At 30.3% G+C, this 20,948-nt stretch overlaps 2 protein-coding genes across 2 annotated transcripts; both read right to left on the bottom strand.

The window, feature by feature from the left end:
• Positions 1-12,577: 12,577 nt before the first annotated feature.
• On the bottom strand, positions 12,578-13,501 carry LOC130963525 (transcription factor GTE5, chloroplastic-like). The gene has a single exon (XM_057889629.1). The coding sequence runs from the start codon at positions 13,499-13,501 to the stop codon at positions 12,578-12,580; it is 924 nt and encodes a 307-aa protein (XP_057745612.1).
• Positions 13,502-19,738: 6,237 nt separating this feature from the next.
• LOC130962042 (uncharacterized) lies at positions 19,739-20,733 on the bottom strand. Its single transcript, XM_057888129.1, has one exon. It carries the CDS (start codon positions 20,649-20,651, stop codon positions 19,932-19,934), a length of 720 nt encoding a protein of 239 aa, XP_057744112.1. The 5' UTR covers positions 20,652-20,733; the 3' UTR covers positions 19,739-19,931.
• Between the last annotated feature and the right edge of the window lie 215 nt (positions 20,734-20,948).

Raw genomic sequence — 20,948 nt, 5'->3', positions numbered from 1 at the left:
CTTATAGACATCATAACTATAGACATTATAGCATGTAACTTTTAAAAAAAAGATTAATTGGCTGTTATAAATACATATAAAGTAAAGAATATTATTATTAATAATTAATAAAATAAAGAAAACACGTTATAATTATTAAGAAAATAATTGACAAATTCGACAAATAGCGACAGAAATTTTGCGAATTTTTTATTTTTAATATTGGAGTGGTAGTGGTGTTTTTCTTAAATGTAGATTGTTGGGGTGTTATACTTAAATGTGGGATCGTTTAACTAGAGAAGCAGAAATCGGTGCCAGGGATTTGTGAGAGGTATACAAATCGGTGCCAGAGATTTGTGTTGGTACACAAATCGGTCCCTGGGATTTGTGTTAAAAAAAAAATTAAAAAATTTTAAGTACAGAAATCAATGCCAGGGATTTGTGTACTTCCACAGTTTTGAAAAACACCAAAAATTACCATATTAAAGTATATCACCACTTTTACTTCCATAACAAAAAAATTAGCCTTTGCGACAATTCATCGAAATCGCTGCAAAAAAAATGACGACGGTGTTGTAATATAGCAAAGCTTTAGCGGCAGTTTGACTCGAAACCGCTGCAAAAAAGACATTTGTTCTATATATATATATATTCTCTTTATCCCTGTATCTCATTAAAAATAGTCTATCAACATTTGTTTACATTTCTGTGTTCTTATTTTTCTATAAATAAACGCTGCCTATAAGATATCACAACATACATCAACATCCCATAACAATTAATATGCATGATACATAATATTATTTTTTTTTTCTTAAAAAAGAAAAAAGAAAAAAAAGGTGGGAGGCGATGCTCATGGGCTCATCCCATGACGACCTCTTTAGAAGTCAAAAAGTGAAAGGGGGTTAATGGGTTAATTAAGGTGCACCCACGAGAGGTCCATGTTTAAAGTACCCTTCAAAAAGTGTCCCCATTCGGATGGAGAGGGCAAAAGATAGATACTACCATCTTATATATGAGTTTCAATTTGAAAATTTTTACTACAATAAATAAAGAAAGAAATAAACTTATTAAGGAACTCCCTCTATGATTAGGTTATTCCACTTATGGTTTGCTTATGGCATGACATTTTTTTTTTCGCAAAAACTTAAATTGATATATCAATAGTTATATTTAATATATTCTTCTTATGATTTTTTTTTATTTTTGAATTTGAAATACGGATTTTACATAAATTTTTTTATTTGTTTTATGTTAAAATTATTTTTTTGGAATAAAAGAAATTAAATTTTATGTCTCTATGGTTGTAAAAATTTTAATATCATCTCATGATGAAATCATTTATTTTAAAATTTTAAATTAATAAAAAATATAAAAGAATATATCTGACAATTTAATTATGATAGAAGTGAAAAATTTTACTTCAAATTAGTAATTTACCTTAATTAAAATTTCAAACATTCATTTAATAGGAGAGATAATCTTTTAAGTGGTGATTGCAAATAAAAATACCCGGGTAAAAGATTATGCTAATTTGATTAGAAGTTCATTTTAAGTTTAAGTTTAATTAAGATATAAACATCAAATCCAAGAGGGAAAAATAGATGCCATTAAATTATTTTGTAAGTCTATATAAGATTATTCTCTCTAACAAAAAAAATATATTAAAAAGTAAATAATAAAAAAAATTCAAAATATTTATTAAAATAAAGTTCTACATCCAAGTCATAATCCTAATCAAGTCCAACCAAATATTTTAAATTCACGAACGCATGTTTAACTACAATCGCTTCTTTTTCTTCTTCTTTCAAATTCGTGTACGCTGCATCTTCCTCCTTGATGCTGCGTCTTCTTCTTCTTCTTTTTTTCTTTTTCATTATCTTTTTCTTTTGTTATTATCATCACCAACAATAACAACAGTTTGCTAACATCTTTATTGGTTCTGATTTTCTTTGGTGCATCATTAAATGATTTCGATTCATTTCTTAGTTTATTTGAGGTTTATATGGATCCAGAAATGAATTCGATATATTTTTATTGATGATTGAATCTTTTTTGCTGCTTGTTCAAATATAAACTAATTTCGGTTTATTTGTGAATTAATTGAGATTTACTTGATGTTGTTGATAAGCATTCACTAAATTTTTTATTCTTTAAGTAATTTAGGTTAATTTCTTAATTTAATTGAGGTTCATTTGGATCCAAAAATAAATTCGATGAGTTTTTATTAATGTTTGAGTTTTTTTACTACTTGTTAAAATTTGAACTAATTTCGGTTTATTTGTGTGTTAATTGAGGTTCACTTTATGTTGCTGATAAGTATTGACCAAATTTTTTATTCCTTAAGTAATTTCAGTTTATTTCTTAGTTTAATTGGGTTCATTGGATCCAAAAATAAATTCGATGCATTTATTTGATGATTGAGTTTTTTTACTGTTTGTTTAAATTTGAACTAATTTCGGTTTATTTGTGTGTTAATTGAGGTTCACTTGATGCTACTGATAAATATTGACCAAATTTTTTATTCCTTAAGTAATTTCAGTTTATTTCTTGGTTTTATTGAGATTGATATTGGATCCAAAAATAAATTTGATGTGTTTTTGTTGATGATTGAGTTTTTTTAACTGCTTGTTCAAATTTGAACTAATTTCGGTTCATTTGTGTGTTAATTGATGTTTACTTTATGCTGCTGATAAGTATTGACCAATTTTTTTAGCAAAGAAGAATGAAATTATTCATTATCACTTTATTCAATTGTATTATATTCCATTCCATTCAATTTGTCTTGAAAGTCATCCCAACCTTTGGGACAAATTGTTCATCGACAACACACCTGGACAAATGAACCAAAATATTATTATAACAACACCATTGTATAATAACAAATGAATAAAAAATTGTATGTTTTATAAACTCAGAAACTCCTGTAATTTCGGTACATTTTCTGAGTTAACTATGTCGTAATCTCTATGTAATTTCAGTGCATTTGATCTCGTTGTTCTGCACAATTCAAAACTCTTCTTTCTCTTTCTCCTCATCTTTCGCTTCTTCATCTTCTTCTTCTTTTTTATCTTTTTTTCTTCATCTTCTCTTTCTTATTTCATTTTTTCAAAATTCTTCTTGATTTACTCTCTTGAAAAAAATAAAATCAAGAAAAAAAAGAAAAAAAAGATCAAACAAAAAAATGACTGTAATAACATAAAAAAGAGGAAAAAAAGAAAAAATAAAAATAAAAAAGCAACAACATCACTAATAGAAGAAGGAGGAGGAAGCGCACGAAGAATAAACACAAAGTGAATCGAAATTACGTTTACATTAGTAAAGCGCGTGTGTATACGTTATATATAATAAAAGTAATTTTTGTTGAGTTTAGACTAATTTAATTAAATTTAGTTGTCAAAAATATTTAGATGTATAACAGCTCTCATTTAATTAAGTCATAAAACTTTTGGAACCCATTAATCTAGTTTTCAAGTTAACTAAATCAAACCCTTTTTTTTCTAATATAAACTTATGTCATAATTAACAAACGCCCAATTCTTTATCTTTATCAAGCAAAAACAACCACCAAGCAATACTAATGGACAAAAGTGAAAGAAAAAATATTAGAAAGTCAATTTCAAATTTCAAAAGACAATTTCATATTCGATAATCATTAATAAACATTTTGTGACACCAATCTTCATTATTTTAATAAACATTATTCTTCATGGAATCCCTCATGCAATTGACATGTCCATTTGCACATTCGATTTTCTTTGCAAAAAGAGAAAAAAGAAAACGTTAAAATTTCCCGGATTATTGTGGTGCTCAATCAAAGTCTTTTTTACAATCATAACCACAAAGAGTTTGGTGAAAGAGATGAGAGTGGGTATAGTAAAAAGAAATGCATAAACTAAGGACGAAAATTAAAGTTCCGAAATAATGAAATTATTACTTTGCACTTTTCCGTGTATATTGCATGCTTTATTAAACTTTATTTATTCGGTTATATACTTTCATAATAATGTTCCATATATTTCACATTTCCTTTTCCTTGGTTTTATTCTAGTTTATCTTGTTTTTGGTTTCTATAGTAATTAACTTGACTTAATGTCACCAAATTTAAAAGATAGAAATTTGTTTTATTTTTTCAAGTATATTTTAAAAAAGATCAAAATCCGATTTCCTGAACCCTTTTTAAAGAATGTCTTCCATATTTTTGTACACTTTTAATTTCGGGCAAAATTAACCTTTAAGAGAGTTACAATTTTATTCTTAGTGAATGTTAATACGTTCCGTAAAATATAAGGAATACGATATTTCGTAAAATTCTAAAATCTAAATTTTAAATTCTAAATTCGAGTTAAATCTCAATTTGGCCTCTGAAATTTAATCCGGTACTCAGAATGACCCCATAATTTTGTTAGCCCCAATTAAAACCCCCAAATTTGTAATTGTGGCTCCAACTTGTTCCTGCGATCATCTCCGTCACCAGAATACTGATTTGATGCAATTGCATAACACGATGAACACTACTTAAACGACGGCGCATTGGTTTCGCGCCCAAACCCTTTGGAAACCACGTCGTTTCAGTTTTTTGTGGGTTAAAATCCTCTTTCTTTCCACTACGACGATCATACGATCATAAGTTGCCAAACATCAAGAAAACCCTTACACTACGTGGTTCCCAAAGGGTTTGCGCGCGAAACCAATGCGCCGTCATTTAAGTAGTGTCCACCATGTCATGCAATTGTGCTAAATCAGCATTCCGGTGACGGAGATGATCGCAGGGGCATGCTAGAGCCACAATTATAAATTTGAGGGTTCTAATTGGGGCCAATGAAATTGTGGGGGTCATTTTGAGCATCAGGCCAAATTTTAGAGGTCAAATTGAGATTTAACTCTCTAAATTCTAAATTTTGAATACTGAATCTTAAACTCAAAATCTTAAAAATCATGAACTCTAAATCCTAAATCTTATATTCTAAATTTTAAATCTAAGTTATTGATATAAAATATAATAAATAAAGAATTAAGATTTATTTAATTAATAAATAATATAGTACTTTTTACTTAATAAAGAACATTTAAGCTAGGATGAACTGTTATTCTTTTATTCAAAGTATCATTTTATCAAGAATTAAAATTTTAAAAAGAAATTAAAATAATAATTTAATCTTACTTTTTTAAAATAAATATTATTTTAGTTTTTAATATTTTGATTAAGTCATAATTTTGCCTCTACCATTTAAAACATTCTATTTTTATTCTCAAATATTTTATTTTATTCTATTTTTATTTTCTGTTTAAAATTAAAACCTTTTTCTAAAAATATTCTTTTTTCTCTTATTTTCTTATTATTTTTACTTTCAAACTACTGTACTAAGACCAATACTATAATGAACCACTATAATTATAATTTTTTGCTATTATTTAAAATAAAATAAAATATTTAAAATAAAAATATAATATTTTAAATGTTAAAAATAAAATTAAAATTTAATCCAATAAGACAATGCTTGACCTAATTTTTTTCTCTATTGAATATGAAGGAACCGCTTTAATTTGTTTCTTATCCTTTCCTAATTCCTATATATCCCCCCCCCCCCCCCCCCCCCCCCCTTACTTTCTTTTTCCCCTTTTCCTTTTTTCACAAATTCTACTAAACAAAGCATAAATTCCCAACGAAGAACTTTACCAAGTTTTATAAGACAAATATCTCCCATTGAAGAATCACACACATTGTCACCCATATTGCATGTACTCACTTTTATATTTATTCTATGCTATGCCAAACTTCTTTTGTGCACTTTGCCATGGAGATAGAGAATCAAGTATACGACAATTATTTCAATTAGTGTTCAAAATTCTACATGGGACCATATATAATAGGCAGTTTATAAAAAAGGCAGAAGGGGCTCATTCATCTTTTGGGATGAACATTTTCAAGTGCTTCAAAATGTGACTTTTTGGTTAATCACAACCATTCATTTATTAAGTGGGAAACTTTTGATGATACTTGTTTCTAGACAGAATTTTCCATTAACTGCATGGTAGCTACCCAAACAAAACAAATAGATAAATACAAATTAAAAGATGAGGAGGTAATGTGGTTCCAAAACTGAGAACTAATTTGTAGATATGGAATTATGGATCATTTACCCTACTATATTGTACGGTCAAAGTTATTCCATACTATTAAACTACTCTTTTATATTAGCCCATGACAACAATAAAGAAGTCTTGTGACCCACAAATTCAGTCCAACAGAATACATAAATTCAGTTCTAATTTTAGTCTTTATTAGTTTATCTTATCTTATCTTTATGTTATCTTCTCTTCTTATCTTATCTTTACTTTTATCTTTCATAGGACAATGCTCTGTATATATTTAGTTTTACTCTCATAGTTTACAACACATGTTCAATTCAATCAATCAATAATCAATAAAAATTATTTCTTTACTTTCCCTATTCTTTCACAATTTTATCATGGTATCAGAGACTTGGTATCCTCCTTGAAGAGGATACATAAGCTATCATCTTTCGGTGAGAAATCACCCTACATCTTTTTCAACCTCCTCTCACAATGAATAATCAATCTTCCAATTCAGTTCAAGATCCAACCAATCTTTGTTAAAGGCATCCAAGTGAAAATCCTACCCCAGTTTTGGTTACCCCGATTCTTTACCAGCAATTCCGTCTGCGCCTCCTTTCTTCCGACAATTTCGTCTGCATTTTGTTTCAGCAGTCATATCTGCATTTTGTTTCAGCAGTTTAATCTGCATATGTTCTAGCAGTTTCATCTGCACTCTTATTGCGCTCCACGCGCCCTCTATTTTTATCACGCTCTATGCGCCATTTGAAGTTATTGCGTCATACGTACGCATTTTTTTGAAGATCGCTGCTCAAGCACAGCATCTCCTTTTATATTTTTGCCGCCGGCAGCTCAAGCTCCGCTGCGCGCATTTTTTGAAGATCGCTGCTCAAGTATAGCATCTCCTTTTATATTTTTGCCGCCGGCAGCTCAAGCTCCGCCGCACGCATCTTCCTCCGCGTCACTACGTCAGACGCGTCTTCCTCAACAATTTCATTGGAACTTATCTAAGCTGTGGATTATTGACATCTTCCATCCACCAGCTTGCGGGGGCGTATTAAACTACTCTTCTATATTAACCCATGACAACAATAAAGAAGTCTTGTGGCCCACAAATTCAGCCCAACAGAATACATAAATTCAGTTCTAATTTTAGTCTTTATTAGTTTATCTTATCTTATCTTTATGTTATCTTCTCTTCTTATCTTATCTTTACTTTTATCTTTCATAGGACAATGCTCTGTATATATTTAGTTTTACCCTCATAGTTTATAACACATGTTCAATTCAATCAATCAATAATCAATAAAAATTATTTTTTTACTTTCCCTATTCTTTCACAATTTTATCACATACTTCTTGTATTAAGTTTAATTAAACTTATTTTTTTATATTTTTGTAAAAAAAATTGTCAAATTCATGGATTTAAGTTGATTGGTTTGGTTAAGAAGGCAACTATATATTAAATATACACAAATTTCTAAAATAAAAGTCTAACTTGTTTAAGAAAAATCTGCTAAGCTAAATGAGTGTAAACCAACCCTGTTTATTTTTTATTTTTATTTAAATAAAAATTTTTTATTAAAAAACTAAAAAAATCAATTTTTTGGCTAAAGTATCAACTTTGAGCCAATTTTTTAAAATAGATTGTTGAGTTAAAATTTGAAATATTTTGGTTAAAACTTAAGAAATTTGAGTTAGATTGTTAAAAATATTGTTAAAAATGGAAGAAAAGAATGAAAAAATTAAGAGAAAGTATGAGAAGATAATGAGTTTGGTGTATAATGTGTATAATAGAAGTAAACTTGAAATTATAATAAGTTAATAATTAATTTAATTAATTCTTAATAATTTCAAATTTTAAATTTTAAAAACATAAGGATTTGGTTATGAGAAAGCTACGTATTCTTTCACTTTACGCGTGCGAAGAACGTGCTGTAGATTCTTCTTATCCGACCGTCTCTTCCACCCTCTCCGAACTAACGCCACGAAGATCACCACCATCCGCCACCCATAACGCAACCTGATGCCGCCCAACTGTCCGAAAACGTCCGACGAAGACACCCCCTTCGCGCACGTTACGTCCATTGCCGCCATGGCCGTCGCCGCCTTCAACGACGTTGCGGCCTGGATCCTCCTTGCCCTCGCCATAGCACTCACCAGAAAGGTCGACAGCAGTGGCGGCCACAAAAGTCCCCTGGTGTCCGTGTGGGTTCTCCTCTCCGACTTGGCGTTCGTCATCTTCATGATGACGATTATCTGACCGGCGATGAAGCTGGTGGCACAGCGATGCTCGCGAGAGCACAATATGGTGGACGAGGCGTATATCTGCTTAACCCTCGCCAGAGTGATGATGTAGAGATTCGTGACGGTCCTGATCAGGATCCACTCGATCTTCGGCGCATTAGTGTTCGGATTGACGATACTGAAGGGAGGAAATTTTGCAGAGAAGTTGATAGAGAGGATTGAGGATTTCGTGTCCGGGTTGTTGTGTATTTCATTTCGAGTGGGTTGAAGATTGACAAATTTAGATGTTGATATTCAATTTACTAGGTATGTAGATGGTTATTTTAATTCTTAATTGAAAGGTTATTTTGTTTGATTCAGTTTAAGTATATACAATTAACAAATGCTAGATGGTCATTTCACTAGATAATCGAGTGATTATTTTAATAACTACGTGGATGGTTGTTTGATGGCCGGTGAGAGAGCTTCTAATGCTGGAGAAGTGGGATGATTGATGAGGATAAATTCACTAGATAGTAGATGGTTAGGGGGGGGGGAGGAGAGAGGGTGTTTGGATAAATTCCATTGGTAAATTAAGGTAGGGATGATTAATTTTTTGAAATAATTGTTTGAGTTTTTTTTCTTTGTATTGGGCCAAATTCAAAATTCATTGTACACCTTGTCAAGATTTCTCATTATCTACCTAACAAAGTTCAATAAATAAATAGTTTAAATGAGTTTGTCGGTTTATTTCACGAATCGATTTATTTACGAGTGACTTATTAATTATTATTTAAAATGTAAAACATATTTTTAAATGTATAAAAGGAGACACTATTTTATATTTGGATTAAGGCCAATTTGAATAAATAATTAATTAAGTTATAAGCTCAAAAAAGGAGACACTATTTTATGTTTGCATCAGACTTTAATACTACTACTTTTTATAAGTTATAAACTCAAAAAAATTATTTTTAAAATTTTCAAACGGTCAAATTTTAAACATGGTTGGATATATTTTTTTTAAAAATTATTTTTGTTAAAAAAAATATTTACTGTTTTAAAAGCCAACCATATCTTATTTAAAAAAAAAAGTAAAAGACGTTTTTATTTATTTTTTTTAAAGATGTATCTAAATATAAAAGAACTTTTATCTATTAAAAATAATCTTTTTAAAATAATAAAAAAATAAATATTTTTTAATTAATTAAAATTAATCCTAATTCTTTTTTAAATTAAAAAGACTGATAAAGTAATGATGAACTCAAATTCTAATCAATAATATAAAGTACAAATTTAATTATTTTTTTTATAATATCTTTTAATCTGATAGATAAAGAACTAATAATTTATTGTAAATCTAAATTTTATTTAAAAATTTATAACTAATTAATAAATTATTACATACAAAAAATGAGATTTAAATTTTTAATATTTATTTAAAATGAGGCCAATTCAAATTTATTAAAATTCAATAATAATTGAACTATTATTTTTTCGCTGAATCGATTTTTACCTATAGCATTGTCGCAATGAAGTATTGAATTCATTGATCTAACTGGGCCGATCTAAAGGGGATCAAAATAGTGAAATTCACCTATAATATAAAATACAAAGTTAATAATAATATTTTTTAATTTTTTATTATATCTCAAATAGCATAATATTCTCATACTCAATTAAGAGGTTGCGAGTTCAAATCTCCTATTTTTAATTAAAAATTTTTTTTATTATATCTTTTAATCAGATAGGTTAAAAATTAATTTATTACAAATTTAAATTTTATTTAAAGATCTCGACTAGTTAATAAATTTGTATTCTTAATATTTATTTAAACAGATTAATAATTAGAGTGCTAGACCAATTCAAATTCGTTAAAATTCAATAATAATTGAACTATTAATTTTTCGCTGTATCCGTTTTTACCTATGGCAATGAAGTGTTGAAGTCATTGGCCTAACTGTGCCGATATATAAACGGTGGCAAAAAAAAAAAAAAAATAAAAAATAAAAAATATGAGTTTCAGAGGCTTAGAGCTTTGGCGTAACTACTTAATTAATTTATTTATAATGATCACCTGGCATGGAATATTACGTTATAGACAATGATGCAGATGATGCGCTGATTACCATTTTTGGAAAACCATATATAATTGAGTTTCTTTCTTCATTTTTTTTAGTCCAATATTGTATGTAGTGGAAACATATTTATTTATAGATTTAATTTCACACCGTATTTTACGCTAAATCTAAATACTTTAAAAAGTGCATATATCTTAAATCTTGTAGAAGGGTATGGTGAGGGCAAAATAAACAGAGTTGGCAAATAATTCAAAATGAAAGACGGTAAAAATGATAAAATTAAAAATATGAAAAATTAGAAAAATATATTATAACTTTAATTTTAATATATTTTTAGTATAAAATATATGTTGAAATATAAATATATATTAAAAATAAATCTTACATATATTTATATACAAATACATTGATTACTAATTTTAGTAGCTGATTTTAATGTACAAATAATTTTTTTATTTTTATAACTAAAAATTTAAGTACATCATTTCAGGGGCTATATCATACTAAATTACTAATATACAAATCATAGAATTTAATACATACAAAGCAACATTTGTAGATTAAGTAACAATATTAGGTTAGGTTGGCAATTATCACTGTATTCAACTCCTTTTATGCAAATATAACATTCATCACATAAGATAGTCATAACAAAAAAAGGTCAATGTATTTCTACATCATCATCCAAATTATAAGAAAACTTAGTAATTTATTCACATTTATACATAAAAATTATTATAACAGAACTATAACTAATTTATCTAATAAAACAGAATCAGAACATCTAATCAGTACATACAATATAATTTTGACAGAATTATAAGTTAATGTAACTTAATACTAATGGTAACAACACCCTAAATATCATGCAATACTACAGTTGAGTAATAGATTCTGCAAGCTGAAATGTTGATTCATGTAAACATTATCTCTATAATGATTTTTTTTCTTTTTCTCTGGACCTGCTTTATAATGATTATATGTGACAGGTTTTCTTTTTTGGTGAGCCCAACATATGCAAAAACATGAACATGCCCAACTAGCATATAGAATTGGACAGAAATGAACAATTTTTTGACCTATGAAATCAGCACTGATGAGAGTAACATACTAACATTGATGAATATAAACACATAAACAATGTCATTGACGCTATCATAATACTTACAAATTGTTTCAAGACAGTTACAAATTAACTACAATCACTCAAAATTGAATATTATCAGAAAAACTATTGGTGGATGCACTTGTAAGTGTGAATCACATGCTTAGGATTAGGAAAGGAATCTAAGTATGTAACTCTGCATGATACAGAGTACTGCCTTCACATGTCTTCCTATTTTTTTATTGCTTCTCTTATTTGATGGCTTGGGGTGAAAACTTTACAGTTACATGATTTTCCCCTTATATCAGTTAGTTGTATAGTTTCCCAATTTAGCAGTTTGTTAGCTCAATGTTAGTTAGGAAACTTGTTGATAGTGTATTGATTATTATAGTTAGTTAGATTTAAGTTATCCAACTCAGTTACTCTCTTGCAGATATGTAACTGAATACGCTAAAATAATATTTTTGCTCTTTGATTTTTTATACAGATATGTTTAAGTAGTTAACTGTTCTGAGTTAAGGTGACATCATTTGATAATTTCAAATTGACATTGCAAGCAAAGACTTTTAGTTTCATGAAATATTAATAAAAGAATATGAGAAAATTATTGTTCTTGATTAGAAGCATTTAGGCTTAATGGTGCAAAACAATTTATCACACTGCTGCAATATATAAATGCCAAGGTAATTCACCAATATAGTAGCATATGACACATTCAAATCAAATTCAATAATCCCAAAAATTAAAATACACGTCTGCAACAGAATGTACCAACATGAATCTTCCAAAAAAAACCATGACCATGAAATTTGTAGAAAACAGAAACCAAACCAAAAGTCTCAATGTTCAAAAGGGTGGATTCCAAAAGGAAATAAAGAAGCTAAGGTAAATACTTGATGTGGGAGGAACAATATGAGATGTGTAAATACTAGAGGCAACTCAGTTGCATGTGCTTAATGGCAACGTAGTAAAGGAGGTAACACTGATGAGAGTAAAATTAATGAATATAAACATATAAACAATGTCATTGATGTTAACATAATATAGTACTTACAATTATATTGTTTCAAGTCAATTCCAAATTAACTACAACTAAAATTGAACAATATCAAAAAACTTCTCCTTCTTCCAAATCCTCACTAAGAAAGTTGTTGTCTTCAAAATCTTCTTCCCTAAGAACCAAACCTGTGAGGTTCTTCAACAATGGATTTTTCTTTGTCCAATAATGTGTCAGGGAATGGCCACACAAGTTTTCCAAATCCTGAAAGGACTTGAAAGCATCATCAAAGGAAATTGATCTCTCCATCTTCTGCATCATCTCCCTCTGTTTCTTCCTTTGCAAGTAAACTCTAGCTTTGGCAATAGCAGTTGAGAAATCTGAATGAGAAAGTTGTTTTCTTTTCTCCCCTGCGTTCGACTTCAAAGGCTTTGGCTCTTCTTTCTCTAACTTGTTTTCCTTCTCAGGTAGCCATCTTCTCTCCAAATTCTTCCACTTTGTCTCGAAAAGATCGCTTAACTTCGCGGCGGTTTGATGAACTTCATGCCCCGAGGGGTACTGAGACATGACATTGCGAAACACCGTTCTGATATCAGAAGCAAATTGATCAGTTTTGTTGTACAAATTGTTCCATAGCTTCCGCTGAACCCTCTCCAAATCCATCAAAGCCTTCCCTTTCTTGAAATACACTCCATCTGGATGAAGCAATAACCTTTTCAGCGTTTCTGAACACTGCATGTTCTTGAATGAATCCATACTCGAAGAACCTCGTTTCTTCTTGTCTTCATGTTCCTTTACGGCATCAGTAGTAGTACCCTTCTTCATCCTTGAATTTTCTTCACTCTTTTCCACCTTTGCTCTCTTGTTGGCACGAGAATCAAGAACAACGCTGTTACCGTTGTTGTTGTTGTTGTTGAATCGATCAACATGGCTGGATAATTCGGAAAAAACTCTTTTTTTGGGTACCCTTTTGTTGGTAACATCTGAAGATTTCTTGGGAGGAACAAAAGTTGAAGGCTTTGGAACACAAAACATCGTAGTCAGTAGAATGAAACACTAACAGAAAATTGTTGATTAGGTGAAGAAAAACCCTATCAAGTGAAGGATTTATGTTTTGTAAAGTTGCTTGGAACACAAGGTAATTAATAAATATGGGTTCTTTAATTAAAATGGAAGATTTTGCAGTTTAGCGCGTATCTATTATAATCATAGATTTTTTTCCGATGATTTTCATTTAATTTGTGCTGATCTTCTTGTTTATTAATTATAACTAACTTATCGAAGAAAATCATTGCATCTTTTTAAAAATTAAACTTATATGAATTTTTTTTAATAACGTACTAAATTTAATGACTAAATATTTTTTAATTTATATAAATAAGTACTAATTAAAGAACAACTTTTCTAATCATATAATTTTAAAGACATTCGTATTTATTATTTTTTTTAATATGTATATATTTTTATGTTTAAATAGTTAGTTTAAGATGAAAAGAGTATTTGTTCTCATCATCATTTGGATTGACTTTTTTAAAGAAAAAAGATTAAAAAAGTACTTTTATATTAGTATATATATAGGTTTTATTAGGATTTTTTTTAAAAAATATTTCTAACTAAAAAAACAATGCTTTCGCTATTTTAAGTAAGCAATATGTTGCTTTCTAAGAAAACTAAATTTTAAAAATATTCTAATGAAATGTGTTTTAAAAAAATAAAAATTAAAATTAATTCTTAAATTTTGTATCTAAAGACAAAATTACTATTTTGATAAAAATGTTTTTAAAAAGTTAATCCAAACCAGTATGTTATATATATATAACAATCTTTCTAATTTAAATTTTCATTTATGATATGAATTGTTTCAAAGCTCTTTAGACAAATTTATGACTTCAAATATATACTCGTAAGTTTATAATGATAAAGATTAAATAAAAAAAATACGGATTAAGAATTTTAGTAATCCTTAATTATCTGCATTCAATTCATCGACTAATCTTTAATTATCTTATTTAATTTTAGTAATCCTTAATTATCTGTGGGGTCGTTCGTCCGAATACCTAGTCAAAAGAAAATTGATTATGAAGCTACAGAAGAGAACTAATTTAGTTGATATCCAAGAGAATTAGTTTCATTTTATCTTATTTGAATATCTTAAAATTTAAATCAAATTTTTATTGGACTAATTATTCAAAAAAAAGCTTAAAATTAAATCAAACACCTTTTATATCCTATTGAACTAAATGGGATTTTCAGTTACATAATCACAAACGGTTGCAATAAAATGAAATATTTTTCTTTTTTAAAATATTTTTCATAATTCTTATTTATTCACTATTTTATTGTTTAATTGTTAGTTATAATAAAATTGATTCCCAACAAAACCACAAATTGAATTAAAAAAAATAATGAAAGAGGTAGGCATCCACCGAAATATAAATCAATGCTAATATCAACATAAATATAATTGGTACAAATAGCCAAATCATAAGAAATATTGAAGAAAATCTCATGCCCTAAGCTGTTCAAACTGTGATGTTGATGATTTGATAAACTAAAAGGGATTAAGAGAGGGAGAAAAATAAGTTCTTCTCATTGTTGAAGAGAATGAATAATTCCCTTAAAAAATATTTGTTGAGTTATTACACCTTATATACTATATACTCTTTATGTACTCTCACTAAAAAATAATTATACTGATAAGCCTATTATTAATAAAGAAATAATATAGGTAACACCCTCCCGCAAGCTAGAATTGTGTAAATCTAACAATCCTAACTTGAAAATATTAGCAAGAAAAGGACCGGGTAGCAGAGTTTTGATAAGAAAATCAGCAAATTGATCTTTGGAACGAACTGGTATAAGATGAATGATACTAGACAAATGCTTTTCACGAACAAGGTGGCAGTCCACTTCAATGTGTTTGGTTCTTTCATGAAAATGGGATTATTGGCAATGTGAATGGCTGACTGGTTGTCACAGAATAGAGCGATAGACTTTTGAAGCAGCAAACCAATGAAATCCATTAAAAAAGATAACCAACTAGCTTCACACGTGGCAACAGCAAGAGGCCTTCTGCAGAGGACTTGGCAACTGTGGTTTGCTTTTTACTCTTCCAGCTAATGAGAGAGTTCCCAAGCATGAAGCAATAACGGAAAACGGAGCGACGAGTATTGGCACAGGTAGCCCAGTCAGCGTCAGCAAATCTAGTGAGATGCAGATTAGAAGTAGAGGAGAAGAAGAGACCAGTTGCAGGTCGGCCTTTTAAATATCGGAGTACGCGAAAAGTAGCCTGTAGGTGAGAAATAGTTGTACAGTCCAAAAAATGGCTCAAACGTCCCACAGCATAAGAGATATCGGGTCTAGTGTTTGTGAGGTAAAGGAGTCGGCTGTCTGTAAACAGTGTTGTCTGTTAAAATGGTACCTGATTCCTTTGAGAGTTTTTGACTATAATCAAATGGGGTAGATAGAGGCTTGCAATCTAGATAACCAAAATCCCTGAGAAGGTCCATGGTGTACTTCCGCTGATAAATGTGAATTCCAGAGTTAGAGCGTGCTACTTCCATTCCCAAGAAGTATTTGAGATCACCAAGATCCTTTATTTTGAATTTGTCATCCAAATTTTGTTTGATGGAATTGATTTTGCCAATGTCATTCCCGGTTAAAACTAAGTCATCAACATATACTAGAATGGCAGTGAAGCTTTCAGATTGTTTCTTGATGAAGAGTGAATGATCATAAAAAAAACTGCTTATAACCAGCATCCACAAGAGTCTGAGTGAGCTTAATGTTCTATTGCCTGCTTGCTTGCTTAAGCCCATATAGAGACTTTTGCAATTTACAAACCAAACCTGGTTGTGACACAGTCAAACCGGGTGGTATCTTCATATAAACTTCCTTATCCAAATCTCCATGAAGGAAGGCGGTGTTGACGTCTAGCTGTTTCAAATGCCATTTCTTTGTCGCTGCTAATGCTAACATTACTCGTAGGGTAGTCATTTTAACAACTGGACTAAAAGTGTCACCATAATCAACGCCTTGCACTTGAGTGAATTCTTTTGTAACTAGCCTCGCTTTGTGCCTCTCTATGGTGCCATCGAGATTGAATTTTACTAGAAAAATCCATTTGCAACCCACAGCCTTCTTGTCTTTTGGGAGTTCAGTGAGACACCAAGTTCTGTTCTGATCTAGAGCTGTCAACTCATCTTGCATTGCCTTTCTCCAACATTCATGTCCAACCGCTTTCTCATAAGTGCTAGGTTCTTGATTTGAGGTGATGACTAGAGAAAGTGACTTATATTTTGGGGTCAGTTTATCATATGACAAGTGTTGTGAGATAGGATATAAAAAGTTAGAGTTAGCAAAGTTGCTAGAGTGAGCTGTGTGGGTTGTCATACAATGATAATCCTTCAAATAAGCAGGCAGTTTCTTGACTCTTTCAGATTTTCTAGTAATGCAGTCATGTGTGATGTCAGAGTGTTGTGATGCAGGTGCATTGTTAGTGTGTAGTGTGGTAATAGGTGCAATGGTGTGTGAGGAAATTGGTGAGTGCATTGAGCTTGAGAAATATTCATTTAATCTGTGAGTGTGGTATGTGTAGGTGATTGCAAATGATGTGTGGATGGTGTATCATATTGAAAAAGATCAATGCATTGTGGAGTATGAGTAGGTACCACAGAAATGTCAGTGCTAGTGGAATGTAAAAATGGAAAATGAGTTTCATAAAAAGTTACATTTCTAGATATGAAAATTTCCTTTGATTTTAAATCAATAAGTCAAAAACCCTTTGTTCCTAATTTAAAACCGAGAAAAGCTGTTTTTATGGCTCTTGGGTCTAATTTTGTTCTTGAATTTGTTAATATGGAGGCATATGCAAGAGAACCAAATACTCTTAAATATGAAAGGTCAGGTAAGTTACCATACAAAAGTTTGAAAGGACTAGCATTATCCAGATTAGTGCTGGACAGCCTATTAATTAGGTGAATGGCGTGAGCAACTGCGTATTGCCAAAAACAATGTAGAATTCCTGATTGAAATAGCAGTGCTCTAGCAATACCTAAAATATGCTGGTGTTTTCTCTCTACAATCCCATTTTGCTCTGGTGTTTCTACACAAGAAGTTTGGTGTAAAATTCTAGTTGATGCAAAAAAGGATTTTAGAGTGAATTCTGGCCCATTGTCAGTCCTTATACACTTAACTTATTTTTCAAATTGTTCTTTGACAAAATTCACAAAATTAATAACCAATTGTGATGCTTCAGATTTGGTTTTCATAAAAAAAATCCAAGTGAATCTGCTCTTGCCATCCACCACAGTAAAAAAATACCTATGTCCTTCATTGGAAGAGACAGAAATAGGACCCCAAATATACATATGAACTAAGTCAAAACAATTTTTTATTTCAGTTGTACTAAGATTAAAAGATAACTTCTTTTGTTTTGCAAAATGACATGAATCACAAGGATGTTTTGAAGCAATAAAATCTATAAAAGGATAATACTTCTTCTGAAAAATCAATTTATGCATGGGTATGAGTCATAATCTAAGATGCCAAAGGTTGTTGTGCTCACTGTGTGAAGGTGTGGTGGAATGAGTAGTAGTCGTAGTTGCCACCAATGAAGCTTGCTTTGTTGGAAGAGGGAAAAAGTGAGAGAATTCTGGTTCTCTACTCATTGTATATAGCCCTTCTATACACTCAGCAATGCCAATCATCTTTGATGTGGATCGATCTTGTATCTCACAACACTTATCATTGATTAATAATTGACAATGTAAGTTTGAGGTTAACTTTGTCATAAAAATCAGTTTAAAATCAAAAGAAGGAATGTATAAAACATTTTTGAGAAAGTTTTTTTTAGAGAATGTGATTGTGCCAATGATGGTGCTAACAGTTTTGGTCCCATTTGGCAATATCACATTGATTGGAGTAATATTTTGAAAACTTGCAAAATCTTTTAAGTCAAAAGTCACATGATCTGTTGCACCGGAATCAATGACCCACAGTGCAGATTTTGGAGTGATAATACTCATAATTCTCGCATTAAAATATAATGCAATGGTTTTACGTGGAGTGAAAGTCTGAATGGAATTAGTCAAAATTTGATTTGCATTATGGGGTTGTTGTTGCACACTTTTGTCTTTGATCAACTCTAACAAGGCAAATCTTTGCTCTGAAGTGAATCCAGATCTTGATATTTCAGTGTTCTCTTGGAAACAATTGAGCTAAGATTGTTTGTCACTGAGTATATCATCATGCCCCTCAGTGATCACGTGATTGATAGTGGTGTTATGTTACGGCTGTTGATAGAAATGGGAGGAGTGCCCATGCTTCTTATAGCATACATCTTCTGTGTGGCCTTGCTTGTTACAATGAGAGCAAGCCAATGTAGCTCCATGACCTCTACAATGGGAGGATCTGTTTACCATGTTTGCTATTTTGAAAAATCAATGAATCACAGAATAATAAGGATTCAGATCTTCTTCCTTCCAACTCGTTGATCGGAACAACTATGTTCACCAAGAAAGAATCTTGCGAAATAGCCTCTCATCAAATTCTATTGAATGAGTTTGAAGGAAGAGGTAAGAATGGTCGAAAGAAAAATTAGGGATAGAAAGAAAATGGCAAAATTGAATTGGATCTCAATTCACAATTTTTTTTTAAATTTGATTCACAGCTTGGTTGCTCTCCACGCTCACCGCACCATGAAGAAAATCTCATGCCCTAAAATGTTCAAGCTGTGATGTTGATGGTTTGATGAACTAAAAGAGATTAAGAGAGGGAGAAAAATAAGTTCTTCTGATTGTTGAAGAGAATGAATAATCTCCTTGAAAAATATTTGTTGAGTTATTACACCTTATATACTATATACTCTTTATATATTCTCACTAAAAAATAATTACAATAATAAACTTATTATTAATAAAGAAATAATCTAGGCAACAAATATTAAGCTAGATCAACGAGTTATAACTTAAATAATATAATCTCTTTATCCCCGCTTAGAAGTTTCGAGTTCGACTCCTAATTAAAAAAAAAAAGAAATACTAGGCTAACAGACTTTAGTATAATATAGGGTATGGTCTTATTTTCATCTCTCAACCAAGAGTTAAATGATCTTAACTCTTAAGACATCATCAACACCAACACTACACACTAAGGACATAATTGATTCATGGGGTAAAAATAGGACAAGAATTTTATATATATAAATTATATCAGTAAACTTATCTATACAAAATTCAATCATAGTTTTACCAATCAGTGAAGCAACCAAATATTTGTTTTAAGAATAGAAATTATTAATCACCTTTCTTGCCCCTCAAACTAAAAGACAAAATACATTACATGATTAACATCATAGATATTTTTTTATTTAAATGATCAAACTTTTTCACAAATTAAAATATACATTTTTTTTGTTAGTAAAATACACATACATATACTTTTTTACATATGACAAGTTCCTTACTTACCCTTTCCTCAAGGAACTACTCTTTCCAACTATTGTTGTAGTCCTAATCTTCTTCTTGGCACGGTTGATGAACTCAGAGAATTGATCTCTATGTTGATGATGATCCTTTTCATTTGTGCCGCCGCCGTGAGACTCATGATCTTCTGCAATGCTGTTATGTCCCCGGCCAATATTCGACATAGTTCGAATCTTTTTCTTGGCACGTTGAATGTACTCGTTGAAAGTTTCATCAATATTCATCATTGATTTCTTACCTTGTTGCTCTTGATGCATTCCATCATGATGATGATGATGGTGATGGTGATGTTCTTGTCCATGATCCTTGTTTGTTGCACTTTGTAAATTTGTTGCAACAAAAGGTGGTGAAGATTTTGGTGCTTGGTCATGAATATTTTCTTTTGGTGGTGTTGAATACTCAAATTTGATTGGGATTGTTCTTGGTGATGCTTCTTTATGATTACCCTTTTCCTGTTGTTGAGGTATATGTGGTTTGGTTTGGATTTGGATGAGAGTGTTATTATTTGGAGATGGTGATGAAGACGACGATGGCGATGATGATGGTGATGAGGTTGAAATTGAACCTAATTTGGCATGTTTAGGTTCTTGATTATAGCTTGATATTCGGTTAATGATTCTAATAGCTGGGTTACTTGCAATTGCTTGACGAATTTTGTTGCAAACAGAAGGATTTGAATTTGAGGTGTTGTTTTTATCCATAGAGTGAAAATTCAAGGTTCAAGTACAACTCTAAGGGTTTTTCTAACTAGATAGGTATTTTAAGGTTAGAAGATTTTTAGGGTTTAGTTGGTGCAACACTTGCAAGAGATATAAGAGCTTGTTTTATAGAGTTTTTTTTTAGGTTAATTATCCTTAGTGTGAAAGGAAAAGGTGAGAAGACAAGGATATTTTATTTAAAAAAAATGAAAAAATAATACAAGTATCTACTTTTGAAAAATTTGATCCTTTGTGTGGAACCAAATATAATTGAATAAGCTGTCTTGATAAGATTCCTAA

The sequence above is a fragment of the Arachis stenosperma genome, chromosome 2 (genome assembly GCF_014773155.1).
Source record: "Arachis stenosperma cultivar V10309 chromosome 2, arast.V10309.gnm1.PFL2, whole genome shotgun sequence".
Classification (NCBI taxonomy): domain Eukaryota; kingdom Viridiplantae; phylum Streptophyta; class Magnoliopsida; order Fabales; family Fabaceae; genus Arachis; species Arachis stenosperma.
Note: the sequence above shows the minus strand (reverse complement) of the source record. Positions and strands in the feature narration are given on the sequence as shown.

Bases quoted from the DNA above. Each gene is read 5' to 3' on its own strand.
- LOC130963525 (XM_057889629.1), bottom strand. From the start codon at position 13,501: ATGTTTTGTGTTCCAAAGCCTTCAACTTTTGTTCCTCCCAAGAAATCT.
- LOC130962042 (XM_057888129.1), bottom strand. From the start codon at position 20,651: ATGGATAAAAACAACACCTCAAATTCAAATCCTTCTGTTTGCAACAAA.